The sequence below is a fragment of the Pleurodeles waltl genome, chromosome 1_1 (assembly GCF_031143425.1).
Source record: "Pleurodeles waltl isolate 20211129_DDA chromosome 1_1, aPleWal1.hap1.20221129, whole genome shotgun sequence".
NCBI lineage: Eukaryota > Metazoa > Chordata > Amphibia > Caudata > Salamandridae > Pleurodeles > Pleurodeles waltl.
In genome coordinates, this window is record NC_090436.1 from 870,377,394 (window position 1) to 870,397,858 (window position 20,465).

Sequence of the window (20,465 nt, forward strand, 5' to 3'; positions counted from 1 at the left end):
CGCATTTCTTAACAATCCAGATTGGCATTTCGGACCATTAAGAAATGCGAAACGGCCTTTTCTTGTGTACAAAGGCCCTGAAGGAATTGAAAATTGCATTTTCTAATTCTCAGAATAGGACATCACAAATAGGGATTCCTATTTGCGATTCCTATTCTAATGTACAAAGCATTTCCTAAATGCGACTTAGGCATTTAGGAGATGAAATTACCACTGATTTGAGGTCAGTGGTAACCAGGTGCAATTTAAAAAAATGCACCCAAAGTGTTTTTTTTAATTGCAATAGGGCACATACATGGCCCCCATTTTTGGGGTGCACCAAGGGGGGGCTTTTTCCCTTTGTGATCCCTAGTTTTGCATTTCCTAAATAGCAATTTCCTAATTGCTTTTTAGGAAATGCAAAACCGGACCATTGACTAAAAGGCAATAGGATTTCTCAATACCGATTTCCTAATAGCAATTCCCACTTTATAGGAAAACTGTTACATTTCTATGGTTTTGTGCATGTAAAATCTGAACCTAACTATAATGTCCCTCTAAACTTTGTTTTTTCAGTGAGTTTCTAGGGTTGTTAATGTTAAGTAATATTAAATTACCTTAAGTTAATCCAACTCTCGCTGCACATGGCCAAAGGCTGTGGGTGGTGAGGGTTGGCCACAGGGCCTGGCCTGCAGCCAACCACACCTTAGGCACCCAACCCCATGCATGTCAGGTGTTGGCCATAGGGCTAGACCAGAAGCCAGACCCTGTGGTCTTCTCCCCCCCGTAGACACCTAACCTCGCACCATGCATGGCTTTTCTTCATGCGCGGCTTGGGTTGCTATTGCCACCCAATCCTGTACCACGCACAGCCTTTGGCCATGCACGGTTGGGTTTGACTGGCCTGCAGCGAGGCATTGTAGCCAACCACCCATCATAGGCACCCATCCCCCATAGGCACCCAATCTCATACCATGCACGACCTTTGGCAGTGTGTATCAGGTGTTGGCAACAGTTGCCGTGCCCTGCAACTAACCCTACATAGGCACCCAACTCCATATTACTAAAAGGGTTGGAGGCCACACTGCCCCCCTCCCTAGGCTAATTTTGGCCCCAGGGCCCCAACCCCAGGGCCTCAACAATTAGTGAAAGGGAAGTGGGCCCGCGTGGGAGGAAAACAGATGAAAAGTCGACTCCCAGCGCACAGGAGCAGTTTTTCTGCTCCCGCCCGCTAACAGAGACTTATTGTTTGCTGTTGCCTGGTGGGAGCTGTAATAGCTCCTGCCAAGTGACAGCAAACTTCTTTGTCTCAAGGATGGGCACCTCGGGATATAGGGAGCCAGCCCTGGTGGGTGGCGGTCCTCAGAGCCGTTAATGGCTCCATGGGTGCCAAACGGCCCACCTCCTTCTTATTTAGGGCCAGCCCTGGGTAGGTAGTAGTCCTTGGGGCCAAAAACAGCCCAGGAGGGGGGCGACGGGTCCTCCCTCCTCCTTTACTTCACAATTGTAGCCCTAGAAAGAGGGGGTCCCTGGAGCCCTATTGGGCAAAGGAGGGGGGTCCCCCGCATATTTCTATGCCAAGGCCCTTGGAGGTGGCGGTCAGTAGGGCCTTGGGTGGGGGGACACATGGCCCCCTTCAATAAAATGTTCATTTGGCCTGCCCTGGGGAGGTGGCGGTCCCCGGGGCCAAGATCAGCCATGAGGAAGGGGGCCCGGGTGCACCCCTTTCTCAAAACATATATTAATGTATGCTTCCAGGAGCTGGCCCACCCAGGGGCTCAACTTTAACAAGCATGGGAGGCCATCACTTGTTTTGTTTTTTTAAATCTGCAGATCAGTGGTTTCTCTGTGATTTAGCATGAACATTTCTTAAAAATTCATTTTGGCCCCGGTGCGGTACCTAGGGGAGCTCACCACAATGCTTACAGGTTTAAGGTATTCATACCCTGCCCCCTTCTCTATTTAAAGTGTTTTTCTGGAGGCTCTGAGTCCCTAGCTATACAATAATACTACTGAACAGATTTACACCAAATCACATAAAGGGCTCTTTCTGCATCAAGAGCTAGCTTTCTGCCAAATGTGGTGTAATTCCAACCAGCAGTTCGGGCTGTAGTTGTGTCTAAAATCCCTATAAAAAAATTGGATGGGGAAAACATGTTTTGGCACCCCCCTCTTTTTCTCTTTCAAGACAGCAGCTGAAGTGAGTAGGATACAAGTTTTAAAATAATTGTGAAGATTCATCAAACGGTGGTAAAGTTATTGGCAAAACAAAAACACTTTTCCTATGGAAACTAGGTCCTAACTATAACTACCTACTGGTTACCGACATATATATAGGTTACTAGATATACTAGAAAATGAAGGATCTCATTGGCAAAATGTTACAAGTTTTCTCAAAAAGAATGCTTTGTCTGATTCGGTGTACCAGGCCTCTAACTTTTATGCTTTCTATTTCTGAAAGTGTTTTCAGGAGTTCTTCAGGTGAGCCAGTTTTCCTTCTGAATTCACACCAAATCAGAGAAAGCATGGGTAATGGTAATTTAGGGTTTAGGGGTGGGTAAGTGTATTAGGTAGTAAGGGTGTTTTTAAGGTTTACGGGTAAAGGTACTGGGAGGTAAGGGTGTTTATAGGGTTTAGCGGTGGGTACTGTAATGGGGCTTCGTGGAATAGGGAAGTGAAAGCAGGAGACAGGTAAATAATGCATCTGAGTAACTCAGGGGAGGAGTTCACTCTGCTGGCTATGAATAAGCACACTTTTTCATACTATTCACCCAGCACTGTAGGTTTAGGGCATTGATGCTTATTTGTCCCATGTCATAAGCGGCCCATTTAGCATACATGCCAACTTTTTAGAATCCTAAAGTGGGAGATTTAACAAAAAAAATAATAATCAGGAAAATGTATTTCTTCCATTGACTTCTGTTAGAGCACCAGCAAATTCAGGTTGGAGATAGCCAAAATAAAGCCATTTTTGGCTTTTAAATTTGGGGGTCTCCATCCTGAACCGCGTCTATTGACATATATAATTGAGCCACACTGACATTTTAGTCACCTGCTGTGGAGGCTGGGTTATTTGTAGGGATAACTGTGCACCTACCACTAGCAATAAGGTCACTACCCCAACATAAGGTCCAGTCAAGGTCTCAGTACCTTAGCCCCTGACTCAAACCTTGGTAGCTGGCTGTGAGCAAGCAGGCTTAACTTACGAGACAGGTATGTAAAGCATATAAATATACCAACACAGTAAATAAGCAATACACAACACACACTAAAACACCCCCAACAATTTATAAAACTAGGAAATATATTTATCTTTAAAATGACAGCAAAAAGACAAAAGTTTGATACAGGGAACTGTAGATATGAAGTTTTAAAGACTGAATCAAATAATGTGCTTTCTAGTGCCTAAAAACCAATAGCACCAACCAGGGCCATCTAGTTGTGTGATACCCCGACAAAGTAACAATTTGAGGCAGATCGTGATGAAGCCCTGCTCGGATACACTGAGCGGAAGGCCTTGGTCAAAATATTACCTTTGGATAGTCGTTTTTCAGGAGGATTTCCTCCCAACGTCATGTAGTCCTCTCCAGCATGACAATTTGGATGCAACATCAGATTGATTTTCTGCAAGGCTCCAGTCGGATCCTGGAAGTCTGGAGATCCAGACCTTTCAGCGGGATGAACCTGAAATTCAGGCTTGCTCGCAGTTGAAGTTAATCAGCTTGGCTCTCGATGTTGGGTCATTCCACTTATAGAGCTTTTTCCAAAAGTTGCTTCAAACTTCTCCAAACTTCTGGAACTTTATCTTGAAGTTCCCCTTGTCCAAAGCACGAATACACAGGTCTAGAAGCTCTGAGATGGCCCTTTGAAGATTTTACCACAATTCCCACAATGCACTTGGCCAAACCCTTAAAAGTCCACTGGACACACTCCAAGCTGGTGGCTTCTTGTGGAGATGGTGCAGGGAAGCTCTGCTATCCTGTTGCTTTCAGGGAGTCTACATCTTAGTCCTCAGGGCTGTAGTTCCCAGTGTGCAGCAGAAGCACTCCTTGAGAGAGCAGACCTTTAGGTTTTGACCAGGATTCCATCAGGGTAGTCTTTCTTCTCCTTGTAGTTTGAGGCAGCAAATCTGTATTGCTATGCAGCTCTCACATAATGCAGCTCTCACATATTTATTCATCGGCATGGGGGGCAGGCAAGGTGGCACTCCTGTCCAGTGAAATGCAGGGTACCACCCAAAAGCATGACAGCTTCCTCCAAACTGTTACATATTCTTGTCCCACAAAGCACTACACTTCAAAAATCCAACATGGTGGATTTCTCTCCAGCAGAATAGGACATGGCTAAACCAACGTACTGATGTGGCTCATTTCCATTAACACCCCCTCCAGACCATCTGCATATTCCATTCCTAGGCCTGTCATATGTCTGGTGGATACAGGGTGAGGAGGTAGGCCTGGCTGGTATTCCTTTCTGTAGTCTTTGAAACCTAGTTTGATTTACCCAGCCTACTTTCGGGCCTGTTCTCTGCAGCTGCAGAACTCCCCCCACCAGATAGACTCTGCTCAATGCAGGTCACTTCTCACTTCACCACAGCAGCTTGGCTAATCCTATTAAGGGTGACCAGTCAAGAGAGAGTTGTTGGATTTATCATTACCAATCTTTTGAGTCCTTGAATGACACATTTAGCTCCTTCCTAACAATGTTTATACTTATGTAAAATATTCCATTGTTATCCTGTGGAGCCAAGTATCTGCAATTGGGAAACATGAAATGGGCAGTGTTCCCTCACCAGGGCATATAAAACTTATTTTATAATGCCCCTGCTTATAGTCACATGGCACCCCACCCCTGGGGCACCTAGGGGAGACCTAAGGGGTGACGTATATGTACAAATAAGATAGATTACTACTTTGGAAGTACCTTTAATTCCAAAGTCAAATTTGCATATATTCTTCTTTTAGAGGCAGTCTCCAAAGCAGGGCTGGCATTCAAGTGACAGTAGGGAACACTGCAATGCACATTTCAGTGCAGGAAATCTACTGTGCTTCTAAACCTCCCTCCATATTATATGCTAGGGACTTATAGGTAGTTTATATCTCCGTTGCCTTATTATATACCTGGAACTAACAGGAGTCTGTCATTGCCAATTGTAAATATACCTAATTACCAGATACCTTTTTCATCAGAGCACTGGCCCTGGGCCCAGCTACCTGAGCGCAGGGCACAGTCCGAGGCAGTTACCACCAGTATCAGTCAGAAACAAATTGGGATGAACAGGGCTAAAACAATGACTTTCTCATGCCTCCACAATGCATCTTGGTCCTGGCAGTTTAGATTTTTAACATTTTAAGCAGTATTTTAAATGGGGAAACTCCTGCCTCTAATGTGCCCTCATTTCTCTACTTGATAGTGATGTCTCAACAAAAGAAATCTGAAAGCCAAAGAAAACATAAAAATTGGTGTGGCAGACTTAATTAGAGGCTGTCCCTGACTAAAATCATTGTGGAGGGGGGTACAAGGGAAGGATCAGCAATAGGAGGAGGATGAAATAAAGGAGAATAAGGGCCAAGAGGTGAATCACTAGGAGGGTGAGAACAACCACAGCCACAAGAAACCAGACAAGAAGAACCAGGCCCAAGTATACCCAATCCATGAGAATGATGAGTGCCCATGCCAGTGTCAGAGAGAACCAAGAACAAATAGACAGTGAGAAGCAGAACAATGAAAAACATACTAGGGTTACCTAGACCTGGTTGAGAAGGATCAGGAGGGCCAGGAGGATGTGTAACAGGGGGATTTGGACCGAACTGACAAGGTCATGAAGCAACAGAAGGACAGAGGTAGAAGGAACAAAAGGCCCTGGACCAAAAAAAAAATGGTGTACCAACCAGGGCCAGAGGGACAAGAACAACCAGGGCCAGAGTAGCAGATCCAAGTAGACAGCCCAAAAGGACCAGCACCAGAAGGACCAGAGACAGGAGGACCAAGACAACAGACATCAGATCAAGGATGACCAAGGGTCCAGAAGCAAAAGGACCAGGAAGACCGCAACCAGAAAAGACCAGAGCTAACAAGATCTGGAGACTCTAGATTAGAATGACCATGGAGTTAGAAAGGATGAGAAAGTCTAGCTCTAGTTGGACCAGGATCAAAAGGTCTAGGAGTATCAGAATCCTAAACCACAGGGACAAGAATTAGGAGGACAAGGACGAGGAAAGCCACAATGACAGGAGCCATGATGGCCAACCTGGGTTGCTAAGAATGGCTCAGAACAGGATGACCTGAACAAGAAGGATCAGGGCAAAGTGGACAAGTTATTCCAAGATGATAATGAGTAGAAAGAGCAGGGCCAAGCGAATCATGACATGTTGGAGGAGGACACAGAGAACTAGTCAGGGCAGGAGTAGGGGGACTAGAACCATTAAGACCAGGAACCTGATGGGGGAAGAGGGGCTATAGCCCACTCCTTTTTGGGGTACCTCCCTATATGCGAAAAGGAGGCATGGCAAGCAGACATCCCATCTCCTTCTGAGTTTTTCAGAGAGTCCCATGATCATGCCTTTGAGAGTTTTATTAAACCTATCAACCAATCCATTTGTTTGTGGATGATTAAGGGTGGTGAATGTGTATGTTACACGACACTCCTTCCACATTTCTTTGAGGTATGCAGGCATGCAGTTACTACCTCTGTCTGATACAATTTCCTTAGGGAATCCCACCCTGGAAAATATTCTGAGGAGGGCCTTTGCCACAGCAGGTGCTGTAGAGGTCCTTAAGGGGATAGCGTCTGGATTCCTTGTGGCATGATCCACCACCACAAGGATGAATCTATTGCCAGAAGCTGTAGGAGTGTCAAGGGGGCCAACAATTTCAACCCATACCCTCTCAAAAGGCACCCCAGCCACTGGCAGTGGGATTAATGAGGCCTTTGGGGTGCCACCAGTCTTGCCACTGGCTTGGCAGGTGACACAGGAACAACAAAACTCCTTAGTGTCTTCTGACATATGAGGCCAGTGAAAAAAGGGAACAATTCTGTCCCATGTTTTACTTTGCCCCAAATGTCCAGCCAAATGAATGTCATGAGCCAGAGTTAGGAGGAATTCCTTATTCTGTAGGGGGATGACCAGTCTCCTGGTGGCACCAGGTTTAGGGTCCCTTGCTTTAATATAGAGGACATTATTCTCCCAGTAAACTCTGTGGGTATCATTGACATCCCCATTCTGCTGTTTGACAGCTTGCTGTCTGAGACCCTCTAGTGTGGGACAGGTCTGCTGTGCCACACCCAGTTCCTCCCTGGCAGGCCCCCATGCACCCAAAAGCTCAGCTGTGTCAGCTTCAAGCGGTGTAGGTTCTACACAGGGAGTAGACTCCTCCTCATCAAAAATGGAATCATCTGGAGAAGGAGGGATAGTGGACAAGGGGTTGCCCTCCCTACCCCTAGTTTTTGGGAGCACTTGGTCTATTGTTCCAGGATGTAAGTTTCCCTGTCCTCTTTGCTTCTTGGCCTGAGCCCTGGTAAGAGCAAAGATATGCCCTGGAATGCCTAGCATTGCTGCATGGGCCTCCAAATCAACTTCAGCCCAAGCTGAAGTCTCAAAATCATTTCCTAAGAGACACTCTACAGGTAAGTCAGTAGATACCACAACTTTCTTTGGAACTGTAACTCGCCCCTTCCCCCCAGCTCAGATTCACAATAGCCATGGGGTGGCTAACAGTGTTGTTATGGGTGTTTTTTACTTGGTATTGATGGCCAAGTAGGTGTTGCTTAGGGTGCTACCAGTTTCTCCATCACCATAGTGACACTGGCACTTTTGTCCCTGTAGTCCTCTACCTGAACACCATTTATTAGGGGGAGTTGATTGTACTTATCTATATTAAAGGGACAAGCAACTAAGGTGGGAAGGTCAATGCCACCATTAGAGACTAATACCGCCTCAGTGGTCTCCCTAACTAGACCAACCCTTACTACATTACCAAAAGTGAGCCCAGCTACACCCTTTTACTGGCTATTTGTAGTGTTCTTCCCACCACCACTGCTATTACTAGGGGCACTAGTGGAAGCAGTGGGAGTTGTGGTGGTGGGAGGCTTGATGTTTCTCTTTGGACAAGTGGGGTCACTTGCCCATTGGCCTTTTATTAAACATAAATAACACCCTGGCTTTTTCTGATTGTGTGAAGAGGATTTGGACCCACCACCCCCAGAGGATTTTTGTGGCCTGATGAAGACTCTGAAGATTTTTTATCTTTGTCCCCACCCTTGTCATGATACTTACCATCCTTCTTCTTGTTGTCTTTGTCACCCCTGTATGAGCTGTTCTGCTCACCCTTGTTCTGACCCATTTGTCTGCCTTCTTTCCCAATTCTTGGGGAGAGGTCAGATCTGAGTCCACAAGATACTGATATGACTAATCAGACAAACAATTGTTCAATATATGCTCTCTCAGAATTAAGTTATACAGGCTTTCATAGTCAGTCACCTTACTGCCATTTAACCAACCTTCTAGGGCCTTCACTGAACAGTCTACAAAATCTGTCTAATCCTGTGATGACTCCTTTCTGGTCTCTCTGAACTTTATTCTATATTGCTCAGTGGTTAGGCCCAGACCATCAAAGAGTGCACTTTTGAGAATGTGATAGTTGTTTGCATCATCCTCCCTGACAATAAGGAGACTGTCTCTCCCCTTGTACTGATTTACTGCAGAAAAAGAGGTGTTCCATAGCATAGAGCCATATAATAATCCTAGATCTGGATCCCATGGATTTGTGAGTATATAGCTTTAGACAAGTGACACGCTTTAACTAGTCTTGCTAAGGTTCTAATCATCTTTATCATTGGTCACACCTGCAGGTAAATGTTAAGTAGTAGGAGCTTTTGTGGAGAACAAGACCGCTTCATATAGGGTCTTCCAAGTCATTATGTCTTAACCAATGCTATAAGGCATTCTGTGCCATGTCTGTCAAAATAACTTGGAAACATTCAAACATTTGGGACCTATAAGTTAGTGCCTGCATCTAAGCCAGTTTTAGCTCTAAGGGCCTTATGTCACAAAAGCATAAGGCATTTGACCACAAAAGTACCTACCATAATGTACAAAACCCTTTTTATGAGTTGGAAATGTCTTTGGACTAGTAATAGTATTTTTACAATGGTTTCTGATTTGCAAATAGAAGTGCTCAGGAAAGAAGTATTCTCCCTCTCCCTTTCAATTTGGAAAGGAATGTATCAATAGTTTGTGACTTTGAATGGCTTAAAATATATTTTGGGATACCTTTGTTCTGTATGATGGCATGTTTATTTATAGTGCCAGCAATCATATTTTCTATACGATGGAGCGAGATAGCAAGAATTTATAGATTAAAATACCCCCAATTAGGCAATGCGAAAATTGCAAATTGTTTTGAAGCTCTTTGAGTTCATAAATTAACTCCTCAATAACTTGAATCTTAAATTGCCCTCCCTTATATAATAATGTATCCCAGCCTTCTGCTACTGGAGTGCTACTGCTATTTTCTGGAAGTTATTTGCCCTGTAATTATTTTCATAATTTGTAATTATTTAGGTGAGGGCTTAGGATGGGTGCCGGGGGTGTGTGCATGTGTGTGTGTTCATCTGTGCATGTCATTGTGTTTGTTCATGTGTTTTTGTATGGTTGTTATGCCATTGACAAGTCTATTGATCTTTCCTACCAAGTGCTTCAGTTTTGGTTGTGACTTGACAATTTCTTCTCCACAACAACCCGTTCAAGCTCACGATGATGCAGATTGTTTGGTGATTTTTCAGCACTTCTCAGGCAGGAAGTGCATGGACCGCTTCTCCATTTGGGCGGAGGAGCCTCGCCCCCGCCAGCAGCAGAAGCTGCAAAACCTTTAACAAATGAAACAATAATATTATTGTTTTGTTTGTTAAAGGGGCGGGGCCACGGGAGTAATGAGCAGTGAGGGGGAGTGCACAGCACTCCCCCTCTCTGCACATGTACGTTTGGCTGGCCGTCTTGGGCCGGCCAAACACACATATGTAGTAGGCTCTCTCCAGCCCAGCAACACAGTTGCCGGGCTGGAGTTAGCTTGCACAGGCTCCCATTCTGCCAGGGAGCACCCTGGCTGGGTGCCCCCAGCCAATCCTGATTCTGCTTTGAGCCTGTGCTGAGAGCTTGTGCCTGCCAGCAGCCTGCAGAGAGGAGATGGAGGAGCAGAGTGGCATGCGGCGGTAGGGGTAAGTGTTGAATTTTTAAATAAATGTAACCCCCTCGTGCCTCCCTAACCCCACCCTCGTGCACCGCACCAACCATGCCCCGCGTGATCCAAGCGAGTTTGCTACTGAGGAAGTGAGTGCTTATACATCTCTTATGGTGGACTGGACTTCAGTGGATGAGGGACATTCTAATATGGGAACATTTGACTCACTGGATAGAGGGTAAAGGCTTCTGACATTGTGATGATCAGATGATATGCAACTTGGTTTTTATTGTAGTTTAAGCAGATGGAGTGCTGATCACAATTTGTAACAATTTTAAAGCAATTTAAACTAGAAAACCATATATGTGTGACCTTGGACAGCATATCCATTACTTCTCAAAGAGCTACAGTCGGAAATACAAAGACATATTAGTATTTGCATAGGATTGTTTCCAAAATATTTTTGCACAAAACATGAGTCACTTAATTGTGCTGCTAGGAAGCCTGAAAGGAGAGGAATTCACTATAGAACAGAAGCAAACAAAGCTCCTCACCAAATGCATAGGTGAGAGATTTCAGAATAAATCGTTTGCCTGAAGAGGTATGATTTTAAGTGTTTGAAGTTCAGAACGCTATACTAACTAGGAAGGTCTGGAGAAAGCCTGCAGTCACGTTTAGCCTAGAATGAGAACATGGATGTTTCAACAGGAACAGCTGGAGTGGTGACCACTGGTTAAGTAATGAGCACTTGTGAAGTCATAATGTCATAAATACTCACAGACCTTCAGTTTATTTTACAGCATCCAAGTTTGCACACCGACAATTAGAGCTGAAAGTATAAAAGCTGAGTGTGAAAGCAATGAAATAAATATTTCACTGGAAATGTATTCATCAACAAAATGTTAGCCGGGTAGAGGAAAAAAGAAAAGTATGAAATGCCTATCATTGTGGATTCATTGTCTGACAAGCATCTAGGAATTTGTTTTATAAATCTACAACTGTAGGTGGATAGCCATGCAATTCAGAGGCATGAATCTATAATTAATGGATATCTGCACTGCATTCTTTTTTTTAAATTAAGCCCAACATGTTTAATGCAAATGGTTCATCATTTGAATAATGCATTACAATGGAATTATTCATTGAGGAGAAGACTTGGGGCCTCATTACGACTTTGGCTGAAGAGGAGCCCACCGCAGACCTGGCAAACTCCCGTGCAAACCCATGTGGAGTTTCCCACTGAGCTGACCGGCTGAAACCAAGGTCTCTATCAATCAGCCAAGTGGACAAGGTGTGACAGCATTGTTCTCAGCTCATAATTGAGCCGAGTCCAATGTCGTTGCACACAGGAAGCACCAGCACTCTCGAAATGCGCACTGCCTGCACAGTGCGCTTTTGAAGGGTGCTGGGCAAGGAGACCCTTGCACTGCCCATGCCATAGGCAGTGCAGGGCCCCCCTCTGTGGCCTCCTGAACTTGTTTTCTGCCACCCTGTTTGTGGCGGAGAGACCCTCATGAAAAAGCTGTTGGAAAACACAGTTGAAATCAGCACGGTGGTGCCGAGTGCAGCGCCGTCATGGCTCATCTCAACTGAGACCCCCATCAGCCTGTTTGGAACCATGTTACTGGTAGTGATGGTGGTCCCCCGGTGGGTCCTTCCACCAGGGTTGTAATGTGGCGGTTAGACCACCAGATTTGCGGTGGTCCGACTTCCACAGCGAGGCTGGCGGTCCCACGACTGACAGCCTCATAATAAGGCCCTAAATACTGATATATAGTACCAGTGTTTAAAATATCTTTCAATAATGTTGCCATCTATTGTTGATCCCACTATGTCTACACCGTATTGTGACTGATCAAGGGAAATGTACAAAATATCATTGCTGATTACTGACATCATATTCTATTTATACTGCTATATATAATTGTATGATGATTCACTTTTAGTCTGCAGGGCCTGTCTGTTAATGGATGTAAGATCACAGATGATGCCATGAAAGTCCTGGTTAAGAAGCACTGCAAAAGGTAATTACCACTTCAAAGAGCTCTCTTTTATGCTGATATAGTGCTACCATCTAGAATGCAATTATTCATGATGGTCTATCATATTTCGATACTTTACATATTTTGATGGGTCAGACTAGTCCCATAAAGAAAAGTAACTAAATCTAAGACACGTTGTAGGAAAGGGTGTAATTTATTTTTTTCTATGATATATTGCAACTTTTCCCTGTAGATTGTACACTAAAAGTCAGTGTACTTACCATCACTAAATTTTACTTGGAAATGAACATTCTTGCAAAGAAAAGATTGTTGTAGAACTATTTTTTTTTTTTAAACATGGACATTCGAACTCGAAAGAATGAACCAAAACATACAACTTGCAGAAATATTTCAACCACAGACGTTTTTTCAGGTGATATTAATAACCTGAAAATATTGCAGTGTCAAAAGTAAGTAAACTATATTGATCCATTTATATTTCTGTCAAGTGCCAATTTACACATCAAAGACAAAGATAGAGCAGCGGAGAAATGGTGTCATCTCTACAAAAATTGCCAATTGATTTTTAGGTCAGATTGTGCTTCATATTTAGCTACAACTATACTCCTGAGATAAGTGCACTAGTTCACATTATTTTCAGAATCATTTGAAGAACTGATTGATAAAGAGATACTTACTAGGTTGGATAGTACGCCCTGAACCATTTACCTGTGATGTTAGGGCACAGAATAATTGCTAAAATACTGAAGGCCTGATTTAGAATTAGAAATTGTCTGTCACAAGCATGTCAGAGTAGCCTGTCTACCAAAACCTTGGTCCACCAACTCTATTGCGATCCAAGAGTAACATCGGTTTTCTGATGGTGGTGACACTGCTGGGTCCACCATCAGGAAAGTAACACCAACGGCCGACGGAGCAAGTGCCTTGGAGTACGGACATCAGGCTCCGTGCTCCATTTAAAGCAGAGAGACTGATGTCTTTTTTTCTGCACCTCACCGTCAGGAAACATCTGGCAGCCATGGACACAAAGAAATAATGACCCCTACTCCCTTAGAGAGAATTCCTGGGATGTATGGGTCATTAGCTTTTAGTTTTTTACAAATACATTTCTGCTTTGACGTTTGGTTGAGAAGGACAACAAAGGATGGTTCAGCATCTGCCTCAAAATGGTGGCCGTGCACCAAACTTCCAGAGCCTTTAGAAGGGATACTGTGGCAGCCTGGGTTTGGCCAGGGTGGTGGAGGGGATGACCTCCGCCACCAACTGCAAAATTCACCTAACATCTTTGTGCAAAGTATGAATGTGCATCTCTTATAATTCAAAGGTCCCCTGCCTTCATTTCGGTGACCATCTTTTCTTTCCATTCAGTTAAAACTTTCACTTGCTATCCTTATTTAAAAGCTGATGTAGTGTGCTTAAAAGCAGTATTATCGTCATTTGCTGTGAAGTTTTTGTTAGTGAGGGCTAACATATGTGCCTATCATGCATGAAGCTTCTTTACTTCTACAGCTAGTGAGTTGATAATCCCTCCTATCATCAAGCATCCACCAAGTGATATAACATCTCTTTGCGGCATTTCAATCAGTCTTCTTATTTGCTGCCAACTCCTAAATGGTTATGATGCAGTCTGCTTTGAGATTTGCTCTAGGCAAAGCCTGAGGAACTTGAAGCATGTTTTCCACAGATGTCCCTGTGCCACTTCAATATTATTAGATGGATCTTTCGTAGCCTCGATTTTTGACTCACACAGTGTCTTGGATTAATGTGTTTTTGCAATTTGATACCTGCAATATGTTGCAGTGAACAATGAAAAAAGTGTTAGGTGCCAAATCCAGAAAAAAGGAAAATAAAACAAGACATACATCTTCAAAACAAAACACCCATCTATGCATTTGTTAAATATTCCCTTTTCCATCCTCTCCGTTCAACAACAGTTCCTTTTTACCACCCCCAGCCAATACCTCACTCTTCTTTTTTTTTTTTAATAGAAATTGAATTGCAACCCCCCTGATCCCCTCCTACTCTTCCCTCAGGAAGGGCAGCAATACCAAAGCCAATTACATCTGGGAGAGACATAAATCTTAGTATTTTGCAACAAATTTCAAAGACATGAATACATTTCAAAAGGGCAGGCCCCAAGAAAAGAAACAGAGAGACCAAGTGGGAGAGGAAAAAGCCCAAAAGTTAAAGAACACGCCAATCTACAAAGGGTTGCGACTAGAGCAATTGTTCTCCATTTCGTTCCATGCCAAAATAGCGGACCATACCACCAGAAAAGATTTATGACACTGCTACACCCTTCCCTGGCCAGCTCCCCTCATCAGACTCAGTTCTGCCTGAGATCTAACTGATTTTGCCAAACAATTAAAGAGGCCCATATGCCTTCTCCTGCCTAGACTTTACGCCCCTCTTAACAAACAGAGTCATTTCAAGATTATAAACTGACAGTAGCCTAGTAAACCATTGTTGAAAAGTCGGGGCATGTTATCCAGCCAGCAAGAGGCGATACAGAACCGGGCGATAACCAGGGCTATAAAAATAATGCTTTGAATTGGACTATCTATGGAGCTCTATCACTCTGCACCCCCAGCGAAATAACCTGGTGAGCTAGTTCCACCTTGCTGCCCAGGCACATATCCATAAAGTTCGAGAGCTCCCTTCAAAAACGAATCAACGAATGGCAGCTACTAAACATATAAACTAAGTCAGCCTCACTGGAGTTACATTACGGACACATGTATTCGAGGCGTATAATAAAGACTGACAACTGTCTTAAAATGTTGGGCCTGAAGATTAGCCCATACCAGAATTGAGTTAACAAGGTCGAGGGATTCCATAAGCAAATGCTCCACCCATGCTAACCCCAGCCTAGTTTCTCACTTAACAGCCTGCCATTTCAGATCATCAGGGGTTAATATGTTACATTTCTTATAAATCGAGATAATTGTGCAGTTTTCTGTCCCTGTTAATAAATCCATAAGAACTATATTCTGAAAACCCACTGCTCCACCACCTTTCTTAATTAGAAAGTTGCGCACCGGCAGATATTTAAAAAACTCCCTTCATGACACCTCGAATTTCCTGCGTAGCTCTTCGTGTGTAATTATTACCCCTTGGCTAAATAAATCTCCCAGCCTTAAGATGCCACTGGCTACTCACTCCTACAAGACAGGACCGCTAAAAACATTTGGTAGACAGGGATTTCGGTGCATAAGAGTGTAGAAATGAAATCGTCCGAGGCCCCATTTCCTTCAGAGCGTGACCCAGATCCTATATGCCCCTTCCAACATCTTAAACCACGTCTTTTTAAAGTAGCTGGGTTCCACGTGTCGCAAAAAAAGGCCATTTGCTTTTTTTCCCAGAAAAATTTCAGTTAGTGGGCATCCTAGCAGCCTGCCCATTACCCCTAGATCCCTAAATCAGGGACACATAAATTGAAGCGTTGCTGCCTATTAATACAGTTTTAAATCTGGCACGGGCCATCCACCTCTCTCCCTAGGCAGAGTCGGATATTTAAGTGCCCTTCTTGGCTTTGCAATTGACCATAAGAACCGTGCTACAATTCAATTTATAGTCTAAACCAAGAGTCATGAAACTCTAAAGGAATGGCCCGAAACAAGTTCAGCACCTTCGAGAAAAACCTCATTTTAACCATGTTGCTCTGACTAACAATGGTTACATGTAAGTTAATCAACCTTTGAAAATCCTTAGCGGCTTTCCAAATTGCCAGGGTTAAATTATGTTCTACAACTTGATCTAAATCAGTTGTTGTATTCACCCCCAGATACACCACACTTTCTACCACCCTCTTATCCAGTACTTGCAAATGTGTATTATTAACCAGCTGAGTCTTATCACAATTAAGATGACCCAAAAAACAGCCAAACCTCACCGCCTCCTGCTCTATTTGTTCCAAAGTAGCAACGGAATCTGTCGTGCTAATGGCAATGTCGTCCACATAAGCCAGGACCTTTGTGTCCCAGCCCCAGTTCCAAATAGGTTTGCTTAGAGCATTATATTAAAGTTTTTGAATTAACGGGTTGATATAAAGGATAAACAATAGTGGAGAGCAGAGGCACCCCACCCTAGTATCCCTAGAAATTTGCATCTCTCCCGATTGGCCCCCCATTATGTGCATTGGGTCATAAGCATTCCGTGCTTCAGCTGCTGTGAATCCTATTTCCCGTCACGTCTCCTTGCCACTCCTTTGCATATATATATATATTTAGGGACTTTATAGTTAGGCTCAAATTTCACACGTAGAAAACCATAGAAATTCAGCAGGTATTGTTACCTGAGCTAACTATAACTCGCGCCCCCTTAATGCACTGCTTATGATCTCACATATTACATCACTCATGACATGGTCGGTGATATCACTGATGACATCTCAGATGACATCACTGATGATATCACTGATGACATCATCCCGTGAGGGTGAGTGGTTGTATGGATTTGGTAGTGGTTGTGTGAGTGGGTCTATAGGTGACGGAGTGGTTGCGTCAGTTACTGTGTGGGATAGTGAATGGGTGTAAGTAGCTGTATCAGTGAGCAAGTGGCTGTGTGAGTGACTGCATTGGATGAGTGAGTGGGTGTTTGAGTGGCTGTACAGGTGAGTGAGAGGGTGTGAGAGTGCTTGTATGGGTGAGTGACTGGTTGTGTTAGTGACTGAATCGGTGAGTGAGTGGGTGAGTCATTGACTATGGGTGAGTGACTGGATGCATGGGTGACTGCATGCATAAGTGAGAGGCTGTGTCAGTGACTGTATGGGAGAGTGAGTGGATGTGTGAGTAGCTGGATCAGTGAGTAGGTGTGTGAGTGGCTGCATGAGTGAGTAAGTTGGTGTGTGAGTGCCTGTACAGGTGAGTGAGTGGGTGTGTGAGTGGTTGTATGGGTGAGTGACTGGGTGTGTTAGTGGCTGTGTGAGTGAGTGGATGTGTCAGTAGTTTTATGGGTCTGTGAATGAGTATAAGAGTAGCATGTGTGTATGGATGAACGAGAGTTTTATGGGGGTGTGAGTGGGTGTGTGAGTGGTTCTGTGGATGATATTATCAGTGATGTCATGGACCATGCCATGAGTGATGCAATATGTGAGATCGTAAGCAGTGCATTAAGGAGGCACAAGATATAGTTAGCTCTGGTAACTTTAACTGCTGAATTTCAATGGTTTTGTACATGTGAAATGTGAGCCTAACTATAACGTCCCTGTAACCTTCAGTTTTGTACGTGAATTTCTACATTTTTTTAAATTCTATTTCCTAATTATAACGTCTCTGTACCCTTTGTTTTTTTCAGTAAATTTCTATGTTTTTTTAATATATAGTAATTTTAATTATTATACACTAATCCAACCACTGCCGCACACGGACTTCGGCTGTGCATGGCAGTGGTTAGCAGCACCACACAACCAGATGCTGCACATGGCCTTTGCAATGTGTGGTGGGAGTTGGCCACAGGGCCTGACTCTCTGCATGTTAGAATAGGTGTGAGAGAATGTCTCTGGGTATGAGTGGCTGTGAGAGAGTCTGTCTGGGTGTGAGAGGGTCTATGTGGGTGTATAAGTGGGTGTAAGAGAGATCACTTTCTACTCGTTAGTAAGTGCTACCTCTTTGAGTGAATGGCCATTGTGGTGGAGGTGGGGCACACAGCCCCACCTCTCCCAGCTAATTTCGGCCCCAGGGACTCCACGCCCCAGAGCCCACTGCAATTTAATGTGGGGGGCATGTGCTGTCCCTCCCCGGGCTGATCTCGGCCCTGGGATCCCCATCTCCTGAGGCCAGGGCTTCATTAAATGGAGGAGGGGCCACGCAGCCTCCTTCCCCTGGCCAATTTCTGCCCCGGGGACCTCATCCACTGAGGCCTGGCCTCATAAAATACTTTTTTTTAGGAGGTGGCCAGGAAGCCCCTATCTCCAGGCCAATTTTGGCCCCGGGGACTCAATCCCCTGGGGCCCAGCCTGAACTTTATTTAGTTTTTTTTAGGAGGGGGCAGTGTAGCCCTCCTCCTCTGGCCCTCCCTGGGACCCATACTTAACATTTTATTTTATTTGGGAGTAGGGCTATGCAGCCCCCCTTCTTTGTCCGTCAAGAGGGGGCAGAGAAAAAGGGGAGGGGTGTAAAAAATGGATTTTCCATGTTAATTCCTATAGAGATTTTAGACACAACTACAGCCTGAACTGTGTGACAAAATTACACCAAATTTGGCAGAAGGTAGTTCTTGGTCCAAAAAGTGCCCTTTTTGTTATCTGGTGTTCTCAGTTCAGTAGTTTTTGAGATATTTAAAGAAAATCAAATGTGTATATCTGGGAGGAGCCTAAGCACTCATCCAATGGCAAAATCTGTTTGGCTGTCAGCACTTCAACCAGGAAGAGCTGACAACCTTCTTGGGACTAATATACATGATAGCACCCCATTGAAATGTACTGTAGTGAATGGCAGGCTTTAAGGGTCACAAAAAGGAGAATGTAGAAAGGGTGATAACAAATTGTATTTACAATATAAATTATTTGTTGATGGTACCCTATTAATTTTAGGAATTGTGGTGTCTTCTATGATAATTTTACCCTGCTAGGATTTCATGAATCATATTTGAGAGAACACAGTTTTCTCACAATTACCCCATAGAGGTGATGGAAGGGGTGCCAGAAGCTAAAATGAGAGCATATTTTCTGTAAACTCACACTATCTTTCTCAGGCATATGAGAATGAAGTCTGACATTCTCAGTAAAAAATGCACTTCCAACAACAGCAGCATGTCAGTTGATTCTATTTTGTTCTCCTGCAGCCTCCCAGAGTATTCTAAAGAGCACCTAGAGCACTAACTGTCTTGCCTTACTTATGACAAAAGTGTGGAACACCTGAAGCCATCTTGATTGAATCAAACTGGTAAAATGTAAAACATTTAATTTAGAAAGCAGCCAAACGAGGAGGTTGATTTTGGCATAGAAAGCATGGTTAGTGTTGTGGAAAGAAAAATAAGACATGTTTTAAGTGAGTTCTCAATTATTTTTCTTTTCTATTTCATTAAAACATTCTGACATGCAGACTGAAACATGCGCTTTCAACACCAGCAGCAGACTGCCAGTTAGCTCACTGGTGATCAGCAGCTTACAGTGTTCTAATGAGCAATTATAGTGCTAACATTTTAAAGTTATACCCAAAATGTGGCACATCTAAATGCCATCTTGATGGGATCAAATTGGAAAACTAAAAGCATTTTCTACTGAGGATACTACAGTAAATAAGGAAATTAGGGAGCTTCATAACAAACAAGTCTCTGAAGATGGCCGACAGGGTAAAAAGAGCCCAAATGTAGCACACATAGCGCCCAAATGTAGCCCAACTATACCCCAGTGACAGAAGTGCACAAATACTTATTTTTTTATATTTTTTTTTGCGGTTTTATATTGGGCAGATTCGACCCAAAGATAATGGAGTGCTTTACATAAGCATCAGTTACATTACACAACGACACATTCATTCTGGTAGATAAATATAGCAAATCATTTAAAAGTGATTTGTCGCTATTTGAGAACTCAGAAAAGATGTCCTCATTTTAGTTTTTTAGAGCACTAATCATAATTTGTAAAGGAATAAGACCTTCTTATTTTTATAATTTCGAAATGGAATGCTTTAGTCATTACAGTTTTGATTACTTTACGATGATATCAGGTGTGCCACACGTTTATAATAGACTGCTAGCAATCTAGTTGTTCATTTGAATAGTGTGGGGAGGCAGATGTCAGGGGCACTGACTCAGATAATTGAGGGCAGGAAGGAGGGTGCAGAGGCAGTTTGACCACGCAGGGCAGGCGGGAGGGGCAGTGGCAGCACAATGGACCATGGAGGGCAGGGGGAACAAACCAACCATGCAGGACAGGCAAGAGAGGCTGTGGCAATAAAACAGACCATTGTCTGCTGAATAAAATCTCCTCTTTTCCAATGTAAGTCAATGGGGAAAATCAATTCCCCAGTTTTTTTTTTTCAAACTCTTCCTCTGACCAAGTTTACAATGTTGGCAACTATGGTACATTGGTTCACTGAGGGCAGGAGTAATGGGGTAGGCATATGGGCTTGGATAATAGAGAGCAGGAGGGAGGTGGACAGGGGCACCAAACTGACGTTACAGGGCAAAACTGTGCAAGGTGAGGGCCTGCGTTATAGTTACTTCAGAGCACGAGTTATAGTTACTTGAAATAACTTTAACTATAACAGCTGAATTTATATGGTTTCGTGCATGTAAAATCTGAACCTAACTATAATGTCCCTGTGACCCTTGGTTTTTACTGAATTAGTAAGGTTTTTT

General features: G+C 43.7%; 1 protein-coding gene across 1 annotated transcript in view; it reads left to right on the forward strand.

Moving 5' to 3' along the window:
* LOC138302579 (F-box/LRR-repeat protein 2-like) overlaps positions 1 to 20,465 on the forward strand; it is a 473,996-nt gene that overhangs the window by 328,462 nt on the left and 125,069 nt on the right. Inside the window, exon 8 of the mRNA XM_069242590.1 lies at positions 12,105 to 12,182. Coding sequence (XP_069098691.1) covers positions 12,105 to 12,182 — 78 coding nt within the window. The remainder of the gene's footprint in view (positions 1 to 12,104; positions 12,183 to 20,465) is intronic.